The following is an 11,217-nucleotide window of genomic DNA, read 5'->3' on the forward strand; positions in this document are numbered from 1 at the left end:
GAAGGGAAGCAGACGCTATGGCTGCTTCAGCTGAGTCCAATCCCCCTTCATTTGATGTCGACGCATGCACAAAACAAAGAGAGCCCCCAGGTTTCTATCGGCGCTGTGGGGCCCCACACTCGGGTAGCTGCTGCAGGCGCCTATTGCCTGCTGCTGCTGCTGGCAGCAGCGCCTCAGGGCAAGGCGTGCCGCATGAAGCAGTTTGGATGCGACTGAACCCAAGTCAGGACTTCCACAGCCATTTGCCACTCCGTCGTGCAAGATAAAAAGAGCCTCTGGGGAAAGCGCGCGTTGGAGCCGGAGGAAAAGAACCGCCAAAGGCGTCCAAGTTGTTGTCTGGCGTAGTACGCTGCATGCACAAAAAGAGAACGACTTAACCAGCTAAAAGCAAAGACTAGCTAGCTAGCTGCCTAGCTAGCTCGCTAGCTAGCTACGCACTGCGTCGAGCTCCCTTGCCCACTCGAGGCTACAAAGGCCCCAACGCAGATGCGCGCCTTGAAGCATCTGAAGCATCCCAGTCCGTAGACTTATCTCTGTCGTTCTCTTTCTACGTGCCGCCACATGCAGGTGCATCTGTCACTACTTGCAAGTACTGCACTCAACTTTACTCGAATATATTCGCGTCCTAATGCGTGAGAGTTCATATCTCTGTGCATGCATGCATGCATGCATGCATCCATGCATGCATGCATGCATGCATGCATGCATGCATTCTCGCCTGAAAGCACGCAGGTGGGCATGCATGTCGAGTCTGAGTGCATTTAGGTGTGCGGCTCACTTCTCGCGAATCCCTGGTGTCTGCCCTCGAGTAAGAGGTCAATTCGACTCAGACAAAGGGCTTTGCCAGTGCCTGAGGCGTTGCGTTTGGCGACTTTGAGGAGGTCCTGCAGCAAAAGGGTTTCCCCGAAAAGGAGAGTCCTGAAGCCTTCACAAACAAAAGAGTTCGCGCAGATGCGGCCCATGACGTACAGCCACAGCGCGTTGCCAGCCACGGAGTCCACTCCCAGGCAGTCCCAGTCCCGCCCCGTCTGCAGCGCCAGGTGCAGGTGTGGGGCCAGAGTCAAAGTGGCTGCTAATGAGTTTCCCGAGGAGTTCATCAGCAGCGCAGCTTCTTCTTCCCACCACAAAGTGGCCCCCTTCGTCTGTTCGCTGGCCTGTGCCTGTTTTCCGGAGCTTCCCGCTGGCTTCCTGTGGGCGCTGGCTCCGGCGTCCCGGCTGCTCCTGCTGCTGCTTTTCTTGCTGCTGCTGCGGCTGCTGCGGCTGCTGCGGCTGCTGCTGCTGCTGCTGCTGGCAACGCTGCCGTCGCTGCTGCGCGCCTCGCGGGCAGGCAGCCCCGCCTTGCCCGAGGAAGCAGCAGCAGCGGGAGGACTTGAAGAGGAAAAGCGGTAGCCGAAATGCTCGAGAAACTTCTGCGGCACACACATTTCTGCATCCCGCAAAGTTTCTTCAACTTCGGGGGCCCCCACAGCAGCATTTCGCAGGCGCACGGGCTCTGCGTCGGAGTCCGGCGGGGTGTAGTAGTGCAGCAGCGCCTCGGCCCTGCCGTGCGCTGCAGCGCCTGCTGCTGCAGCAGCCACCGCTGCTGCAGTGGCTGCAGCAGAAGCTGCTGCTGTTGCATGCAGGGGCCCCGCAGCCCCCGGGTAAACCGTGGGGAAGACCGAGCGAGGAGTCCTCCCCTCCTCCTTGAGGGAGTGCAGCCACTCTGCTGCGTCCATGAGCGACAAAGCGAAGTCTGCAGTTTCCTTGGCTTTGAAGCGAACAACTTCTGTCAAGGCCTGGCGGCGCTCCGTCTGTCTCGCGTAGTAGGCAAACCGCGAGTCTTCTTCATAAGTCCTTTTGGCGTTGTCGAGGAAGTTTTGCGGCCACTCTTTCTCCAAGTCGGCCTGCCGCTGCAGCTCCGGCAGCAGCTGCAGCAGCTCCTCAGCAGAAGACTCGGGGGGCCCCTTGTACTCCGAGTCCAGCAGGTCTGCTGCGAGGCCCGCAGATATCTCGAGCAGCTGCCGCTGCATCTGCAGCTGCACGTCCACCACCTCGAGGGCCCCCCGAGACCCCAGGGGCCCCTCCCCGCGCTTCCCGCTGCTGCGGCCCCGGGCCCTTCGCCCCGCAAAGCTGCTGCTCCCCAGCCGCCCCTGTCTTTGCCAAAATGGCGCGTAAGCTGCGGGGCCCCTGCTGGTCTCTCGGGGGCCCCACCGGGCCCCTGAGCGCACGTCTTGGCTGCCTGTAGCTTCCCCCATTCCCTTGGTGCCTTCGAACTTCCTTGCTTCGCTGGACTCGCTCAGGGGGCCCCCCTCGCGGGGGTCCATGCGGAAGCTCGTGTCTGCTGTTGCTGCTGCTGCTGCTGCTCTGCTGTCGCTGCCCTCCCCCAGCCACGAAGGGCCGTCCAGGGGGCCCGCAGTCCTCCGCCGCTTTTCCGGGCGGCGCCAGTCGAGGGCCCCCTTCAAGTTGGGGGCCCCCCACCCCCGCCAAGGGGGGCCCCCCCGCTTCTCTTCTGCACTCATCACGGCGGCCAAGACCTCCCGCCGCAAGACATGCAGTTTGCTGCTGAGCCCCACAGTGAACTCCGCCAGCTCTGGGGCGCTGGCCACGTCCATGAACTGCACAAAAGGCAGACGCGAACAAAAGAAATAACTCAAGTCCGTTGCTGCTTGTTCAATTCTCCCCAGCACATCTGGAGAAACTGGCTGCAGCAGGGGCCCCACGAGGCTCCTCACAGTGCCCCACGGCGGCTCTGTGGCCCCCAGGGGCAGCCGGCGGGGGCCCTCCGCGCGCCGCCGCTGCTGCTGCTGCTGCTGCTGCTGCTGCGCCTCCCCGTAGGGCTTGGACAGCCGCTGGTGGGGGTCGTGGCCGCGCTGGCCCCGCTCGGGGGCCTGCGGGGGCTGCTCCCGCTGCAGCCGCTGCAGCTGCTGCAGCTCGGAAAACGGAAGACAGTCCGGCATGCCCCCCGGGCAAGGCACTGCAGCAGCCTCCATTTTAGCTGCTCCCAAGTCCAGCTGGACCGGCAGCAGCCGGCGCTGGCACTCTGCTGCGTCGAAGTCCGGAGTTCGTGCTGCTGCTGCTCCGGGGGAACTCGCGGGGGCTTCCCGCAGCCGCAGCAGGTGCAGCAGCAGCGCAGCGCTGTACACGGGGGGAGGCAGCAACTCGTCGGGGCTTGCTGTCAGAGACAACATGTGCAAAAAGTCTTCATGCATGTCTTTGTACAACACAGATCGAGAAGGATGAGCCACTGGCAAGAAGGACCGGACTTCCTGCACGGCCTTCGCAGCCACAGCGCCCGCACCACGCCACACGCAAACGCATGCAGCAGCAACAGCAGCAACAGCAGCAGCAGCGGCAACAGCAGCAGCAGCAGCAACAGCAGCAGCAGCGGCAACTGGTGCAAAAGCAGCTAACGCTACGCCGAACGATAGACAAGCAAAACCAAGCCGCCCGCAGCACGAATGCTACGCCGCCTACTGCAGGGGTGACAGCAGCAAAAGTAGCAGCAGCGACAGCAGCAGCAGCAGCAGCAGCAGCAGCAGCCTACTTTGGTCGCTCCACGGAAGACGTCCGGCCTGTCGACAATCCCAACGAGCCACGACTGTGTCAATGCATGCACCGGAGTCCTGCAGCAGCAGCAGCAGCAGCAGCAGCAGCAAAACGCCAAACTGCATCCAACTTTGAGTTGGAGAGCAGTGCAGCCGCACGGAAAGCCGCTAGAAAAGCATAAAGAGGAAAATCAAATAAGTCAAATAAAAGGAATTTGAAATATATAAATATTTATACAGAGGTACATATATAAGTATATACACATAAGCATATGTACAGAGGCCTTCATAAATAAAGAAGAGCTCTGTGTGAACTCTGCTGCAAAGCAACAAAGGCGCTTTTGGTGCTGCTGCTGTTTGCTGCTGCGTTTGCTGCTGCGTTTGCTGGTGCGTTTGCTGCTGTTCTGTTGCTTTAAGAGTCTACTCGAAGTCCTGTAGATCTATTTCTGCGGGCTCGCTGCAGCAAGCAAACAGACTGCAGCAGCTGCCTGGCTGGCTGCTGCTGGTCTGGGGGCTTGCTGCTGTAGCTGCAGCGCCGCAGCAGCAGCAAAAGGCCGGCAAAGACAAACCTGAAAAGAATAACGGGGAAGCCCTGAGACATGGGAAGCTTCAAAATTTGCAATTGAGCTGAGTCATACTGCAAGGGCCTGGCTGTGGGTCCCGTGTACTTTTGTTTTTTGTTTTTTTCCATTGTTTCTGTCTGAGGCAGCAGTGGAAGTATCTGGACTTTGAGTTCCTGGCTGCTGCGGGCTTGGCTGCCAGTTTGCTGCTTGTTTTTGCTTTTGCTGCTGTCTTGTCTGCGGTGGCGCTGCACCACATATCGGGGTTTGAGGATGAGGAGAGGCAAGTGGCAGCCGCTGAGTCCCACTGCAGCAAGCTGCTGCTGCAGCTGCTGCAGCCGCAGCGCAGTCCTGGGCTGCTGCTGCAGCTGCGCAGCCAGCCGCGGGGACCTGGCCTTGTCGCTGTCCGCCCCCGCCTCCTCCCGCTGCTGCTGCTGCTGCTTGCAGGCCCTGTACTGCAGCACGTGGGCCAGCACGAAGCGGCTGAGGGCTTTGCCCACTGCATGCAGGGGTTTGAAGGCCCCCAGGGAAACCCAGCGGACCCTCCGGGCTTCCCCTTTGCTGCTGTCGCTGCTCTCTTCTGCTGCTGCTTGCAGCTGCGACGAAGACACCCGAGAAGCAGCAGTTGTCAAAGAGGCCACCAGCGCCAACACACTTTCGTGGTCACCTTCCACTCCTATGTCGAACTCCAAAGTGTACACTGGCACTTCCACGCCGGAGTCCGCGCTGCGCCGCACGCCCCGCACGCGGTGTACAGACACCTCGGCACGCGCCCCACACCCCCGCTGTACGTACACCCCAAACGCCCCGCAGCAACTCCGGAGCCCGGGGGCCCCACAGGGCCCAACTTGGCGCAAATAAACCCTTTTCTCCCCCTCGTAAACCCTAAACCCTCAGTCCTAAACCCTCAGGCCCACCTAAAGCGAGTCAAAGAAAACGCATCCAAGTAATACTCCACGCTTTCCGCGTAGTTCTCGGGAGCGCCCATGTCCCCCGTCACGTGTACGTACACCGCAGACGTCTTGTGGGGAGCCAGCATCGAAAGTCCCAAGTTCAGGTGCAGTGTTCTGTCAAAAAAAGAAATAAAAGAAATAAAAACATAAATTAAAAACAAAAACCACAGATGCATGCATTCGGGCGACAAAGACTGCAATAGTTGCAGCCTGCGCTGCAGCAGCAACCGCCACCCAGCGGAGGGCAGCCTGCTGCTGCTGCTGCTGCTGTTGGAGGGCAGCCTCCAGCAGCAGCAGCAGCAGCAGCAGCAGCAGCAGCAGCAGCAGCACTATGCTCCGGAGTGGTGGGCGGGCTCCGCTGGCTGTGCCGCCACCAGGGCCTTGGAGAGGGCAGCAGCAACGACAAAGGCAGCAGCAGTTTTCCCTAGAGCTGCAGCAACGTCAGCAGCAGCAGAGACGGCGCCAGCAGCAACAGCAGGAGCACCCCTGCCACCCGCGTCCCGCGTGAGCAGCAGAAGCAGCAGCAGCAGCGGCCGCAGCAGCAGCAGCAGCAGCAGCAGCAGCAGTTTCTTGGTTTACCCAGTGGAGTCGTCCCCGAAGAGGACCAAAGGGTCTATGGGAGCGGGATCGGCGTAGAAGTTGTAGGCGACTTCGACGTTGCTGGAGACGCGGTGCTGCTGCTGCTGCTGCTGCTGCTGCTGCAGCTTCCTGGGGGCCCAGTGCAGGGGCCTCCGCACCGTCAAACGCCCCGTCAGCCGGTGCGCAATACCCAGCAGCCGCTCGCTCGCGGAGGCCCCCGAGGGGGACCCACTGGGGGCCCCCCTGCCGGAGCTGAGGACTCTGTGGCTCCAGGATCTGGAGGAGTTTGTTGCAGCTGCGTCGCTGTCCCCGGGGGCCTCTTCCCCGAGCGCGGGGGCCCCCTGGGGCCCCAGGGGGCCCCTGTGGGGCCCCAGGGGGCCCCCCAGGCCCTGCGCGGGGGCCCCCGCAGCCAGCGGGGGGCCCCCCGCGGCCTCCTCACCCCACGGCCTCGGAGAACCCAACACTGAAAAGAAATATGCCGGAGACAAAGCCTCCCTAAGGCGGCCAGAAACTGAAGAAGTTCGCCCGCTGTCGTGGTGCATGCGAATCAGCAGCTCTGCATACACGCATGCAGCCTGCGAACAAACCCCACAGCGCAGCCCAAACCCTAAACCCTAAACCCTAAACCCTAGGCCCTACGCCCCACGCTGCAAGCAGGCAGAATGATGCAGACATATTAGGGGTCGTCGGAGCAGATTAGCGGCTCTGTAAACCCTAAACCCTAAACCCCAAACCCCTTACACCGCACCCAACCGCTGGCTGGCTCTGTAAACCCTAAACCCTAAACCCTAAACCCTAAACCCTAGGGGATTACCTTCTCGCCAGCCCTGGAGTCCGCAGAAAACGTAGACAGAAAAGGCAGCGAATTGCGACGGCCAAAGGCCCAGCGGCGGCCCACAGCCCAGCAGTCTTGGCGGTGAGAGCGGATACAGTGCATAGCCAGCACCTGCGCAGCAGCAGCAGCAGCAGCAGCAGCAGCAGCAGCAGCGGATGGTGCAGCAGCAAGCGCAGGGCGGCGGGAGCCTTGCATTCGAGTGCAGCACGAACAGACCCCACAGCGAACGACGCAAGCCCAGAGCCTCAGCCCCAGTAAACCCTAAACCCTAAACCCTAAACCCTAAACCCTAAACCCTAAACCCTAAACCCTAAACCCTAAACCCGCAAACCCTAAACCCTAAACCCTAAACCCTAAACCCTAAACCCTAAACCCTAAACCCTAAGCTGACCACTGCCCTAAACCCTAAACCCTAAACCCTAAACCCTAAACCCTAAACCCTAAACCCTAAACCCTAAACCCTAAAACAAAACCCTAAACCCTAAACCCTAAACCCTAAACCCTAAACCCTAAACCCTAAACCCTAAACCCTAAACCGCAAACCCTAAACCCTAAACCCTAAACCCTAAACCCTAAACCCTAAACCCTAAACCCTAAGCTGACCACTGCGCACCTGCTTGGTGGCGGTGACCAGCAGCTCTTCGAGCTGCGCATCAAAGGCCCGAGAACGAAACACAGACCGCAGCATCACCAAAGAAGAAGGTCTCGAAGACAGCAGCAAAGGACTCATCGGCCACAAACTTTGCCCCTCTTCTGCTGCTGCGCTCAGCAGCGCCGCGTGCTGCAGCGCCGCCACCCGCTCGCTCTGCACGCGCGAGGCCCACGACGCGGACTCCCCCCAGGGGGCCCCGGGGGCCCCCTGGGGGGCCCCGGGGGGGCCCCCGGGGGCCCCCCCGGGGGCCCCCGGGGGCCCCCCGGGGGCCCCCGGGGGCCCCCAAGATGGCATGCGGGGCTCGGGTATGCCCTCTGTCGAAGTGATGTGGGGGCCCAGAGAAACTAAAAATAACAAGTGAGCCATTCCTGCAGGCAAAGGTAAAGGGCAGCAGCAGCTGCATGCATCACAATTCCTCACAACGCAGCAGCAGCAGCAGCAGCAGCAACAGCAGCAGCAGCAGCAGCAACAGCAGCAGCAGCAGCAGCAGCAGCAGCAGCAGCAGCAGCAGCAGCAGCAGCGGGGAAGCAACTGCCGGCGCAGTGGCAGCAGCAGGCGCCGCTGCCCAGGGTGCTTCTGTGCGTTCGACTGGAAACAGGTGACTAGAAGCCGCAAACCCCAGCCCCTAGAGGCCCAACCCCAAACCCTATACCCAAACCCTAAACCCTAAACCCTAAACCCTAAACCCTAAACCCTCACCCGGAAAGGGAGTCGCGAAGGGGAGGCGGCGGGAGTCCAGGCTGCCAGGCCGGAGCGTGGGAAGCCGCAAACCCGAAGAAGAAACCAAAAAGCCATCGACAGAAACCACCGGAAGAACAGAAAGAAAACGGGCCCCAACTCTTTGCCAAGCATCCATCACAAGGGGCACTCCTTGCTGCTGCTGCTGCTGCTGCTGCTGCTGCTGCTGCTGCTGCTGCGCCGGCTGCGCGGGCGCCGGCGGGCTGCCCCCACCGCCGCTGCTGCTGCTGCTGCTGCTGCTGCTGCTGCTCGCTTTGCCCGCCTCCGAGGCCCTGGCTTCCACGTACACAGGCCGCACCGCGGGGTGCTTCGGGGGGGCCCTCTCGGGGCCCCCGTGGGGGCCCCCCTGGAGGCCCTCGGGGGGGCCCCCCTGAAGGGCCCCCGGGAGGAAAGAAGCTGCTGCTGCAGCAGCATACATACTCAGCGAGTCAAAGGCCTCCTGCATGCTTTGCTGCAGCCCGGGGGCCCCCACTAAACGAGAAACTGGGAGAGGAGGCAAAAGAAAGAGCCTCTCGGGGGCCCCCTGGCTGTGCCCTTCTGGGTCGGGGGCCCCCGGGGGGCCCCCCCCCGCTGCAGCAGGGGCCCCCGCGCCCTGGGCCAGCTCGGGGGGGGCCCCCCGAGGCAGCGGCAGCAGCACCGGAGCAGCAGCAAGACCTGCAGCATCTCCCAGGCGGATCTGCTCTCCTGTGGCTCTTGTTGCTGCAGCAACTGCTGCAACACGAGCAGCAACATGCTCCGAAGTCATCTCCCCCATGCTGCTGCTGCTGCTGTGAAAAGTCTCCAGCGCCCCCTCATCTACACCCAAAAAGGGGGCCCCCTGCGAGCCCTTCGGGGGGCCCCCCAGGGCCTCCCCCAGCAGGGGGGCCCCAGGGGGGTTCCCAGGGGGGTCCCCACGGGGGTCCCCAGCGGGGTTCCCAGGGGGGCCCCCAGGGTCACCCCCAGGGGGGCCCCCAGGGGGCCCCCCAAAGTGCCCTCCAAGGGGCCCCCAAGGCGGCCCCCCGGGGGGGCCCCCAGGAGGCCCTTTAGGGCACTTGTGTCTATTTCTATAGAGGGAAGGGGACGGGGCGAGAGGCCGAACTTCTGCTGCTGCTGCTGCTGCCACGGGTGCTGCTGCTGCTGCAGCAGCAGCTGGTGCTGCGCGTGGAGCTGGCGCTGCTGCTGCTGCCGCTGCTGCTGCTGCTGCTGCAGCACAAAGTCCGGGGGGTCGTCAAACACAAACAACTCCTCCCCATTAGACTCTTCAGCAGCAGCACTTAGGGGCCCCCAGAAGCAGCAGGGGGCCCCCCCGGCCCCCGGGGCCCCTGAGGGTACAGCACTGCCCAGGGGGGCCCCCCTCGGCTCCTGCTGCAGCGGCGCGGGCAGCAGCAGCAGCAGCAGCAGCAGCAGCAGCAGCTTGTTGAAAGGGTTTTGCGGGAGGTTTGCGAGCCGCCTTAGTAGGCCCCAGGGGGCCCCCAAGGGGGGGCCCCTACAGGGGCCCCCAGGGGCCCTCCGGGGGCCCCTGGGGGGCCCCCCCGAGGGTCCAAAAGCCCCGCTGCAGCTGCGGGGGGCCCCCAAGTGCAGCATGAGAGGGTACTAGAAAAGAAGACAAGCGCGGGGGCCCCTGGACATCTACGGCGAGGCCGAGACATTCATAAATAAAAAATAATGAAGTTTATAATTTTTAATTTAATTATTTAAAATAAATATAATTAATTATTTTTAATAATTGAAGTTCCCTTTAATTCGTCTTCGCCGAATTCCCAACTTTTCCAAAGACACGCAGCACGCCTGTTCGCTGCTGCTGCGCCTGGGGCCCAAAACCCTGCTGCTGCAGCGAACCCAGCAGCAGCAGCAGCAGCAGCAGCAGCAGCAGCAGCAGCAGCAGCAGCAGCGAGCTGCTGCGTTGTCTTCTGGGAGTGCTGCGGCTGCTGCTGCTGCTGCTACTTCTTCTGCTCCTGCTTTCGCTGCCTCGGCCTGCTGCTGCTGCTGCTGCTGGCCCCCACTGCAGCGCCTTTCTGCTGCGGCTGCAACTGCTGCTGCTGCTGCGGCTTTTGCTGCTGCTGCTGCTGCTGCTGCTGCTGTTGCTTTTCCCGCCTTTCCTGCTGCGGCGTTTCAGATGGGCAGACGTTCGAGAGAAATTCAGAAAACTGCTGCTGTCTTCGCCTGTCAGCTTCCGTGAGCTGCTGCTTCGGCTGCTGCTGCTGCTGCTGCTGCTGCTGCTGCTGCTCCGGCTGCAGCTCCTGCTGCTGCAGTGTCTGCGTAGCAGCAGCAGCAGGAAGCAGCGGCCGCTGCACGGCACGATGCAGCTTCTGGATGGGCTGCCTTCGGCGGCCTCGTGAGCGGGTTTTTCGCAGCTCTTGCTGCTGCGGCTGCTGCTGCTGCTGCTGCTGCTGTTGCTGCTGCTGCTGCTGCGCCTCGGCCGCTGCAGCAGCAGAGGCCTCACTCGAGACTGCCTGTTCACGGGGCCCCTGGGGCTGACGACCCCCGCCGTGGGCTTCCTGAGTTAAAGTTGCTGCTGCAGCAGCTGCTGCTGGAGGTGTTGCGGCAGTTGGAGCAGCGGCTGCTGCTGCTGCTGCTGCTGCCGCCTCTGGTGCTGCAGCCGCAGCAGCAGCAGCAGAGGACCTCTGCTGGTCTCTCCGGAAGAAGTAGCCAGCTAAGGCGCTTCCCGCAATTGTAATGAGCATACAACCTCTACATTAGGGTTTAGGGTTTAGGGTTTCGTGTCTTGTGCGAGGCATTTCCAGTATAGATCGAGCCCACAGAGCCCCCGCTCGAGGGCCCGGCCTGCGCCGCCCCTAATGCGGGGGTTTAGGGTTTAGGGTTTAGGGTTTACAGAGAGCGGGTTCTTGGAAGCAAATAATATAAAAATGATTGCAAAGGAAAGCAGCAGAGGCGGCGACAGTGCGCGTGAGCTGTACGTACACCCGAAACGCCTCTGGGCTGGTGCTGAGCATCGACTTCGTGCTGCAGTGTATCTCCACCAAGCCGCGTTTCTCGCAGCAAATATTCTTTTGAATTAAATTTAAAAGTTTATTTTATTTTGTTTTCCGCTTTTAAAACTCCCTTTTGCCTGCGGCGGCCCTCCCCGCCAGCCCGCGGCCGCCAAACCCTCGCTGCGGCTGCAGCCGGACGACTCCCAAACCCTAAACCCTCGAAGCCCGCTAAACCCAAACCCTCAAACACTACTAAACCCTAAACCCTAAACCCTAGACAGCGGCTTATCTCGAGGCCCTGCGAGCCCCTACACACCCCCAAACCCTAAACCCTCAGCTCTCCAAACTGGGGCACAAAGCCCAAGGTCCTCGTCGAGGGTTTACGTCGAGGGTTTACGCTTTTGAGGGTTTAGGGTTTGCTGCTTCACAAAACCCTCAATGCCGGGGGCCCCCTCTGTGCAGCC

The 11,217-nt window shown here is 61.7% G+C and overlaps 2 protein-coding genes across 2 annotated transcripts; both read right to left on the bottom strand.

The window, feature by feature from the left end:
* Window positions 1-761: 761 nt before the first annotated feature.
* ENH_00084780 (hypothetical protein, conserved) lies at window positions 762-9,404 on the bottom strand (the record flags this gene model as incomplete). The annotated part of the gene is made up of 9 exons (XM_013583516.1): window positions 762-3,254; window positions 3,524-3,602; window positions 4,094-4,810; window positions 5,002-5,151; window positions 5,617-6,191; window positions 6,431-6,562; window positions 7,065-7,471; window positions 7,803-8,636; window positions 8,873-9,404. The coding sequence occupies 9 exons, from the start codon at window positions 9,402-9,404 to the stop codon at window positions 762-764; spliced, it is 5,919 nt and encodes a 1,972-aa protein (XP_013438970.1).
* A 356-nt stretch (window positions 9,405-9,760) lies between these two features.
* On the bottom strand, window positions 9,761-10,504 carry ENH_00084790 (hypothetical protein, conserved; the record flags this gene model as incomplete). The annotated part of the gene is made up of 1 exon (XM_013583517.1): window positions 9,761-10,504. One exon carries the CDS (start codon window positions 10,502-10,504, stop codon window positions 9,761-9,763), a length of 744 nt encoding a protein of 247 aa, XP_013438971.1.
* Window positions 10,505-11,217: the final 713 nt, after the last annotated feature.

Source organism: Eimeria necatrix, genomic scaffold, assembly GCF_000499385.1.
Source record: "Eimeria necatrix Houghton genomic scaffold, Enh_scaff96, whole genome shotgun sequence".
NCBI classification, from domain to species: Eukaryota; Apicomplexa; class Conoidasida; order Eucoccidiorida; family Eimeriidae; genus Eimeria; species Eimeria necatrix.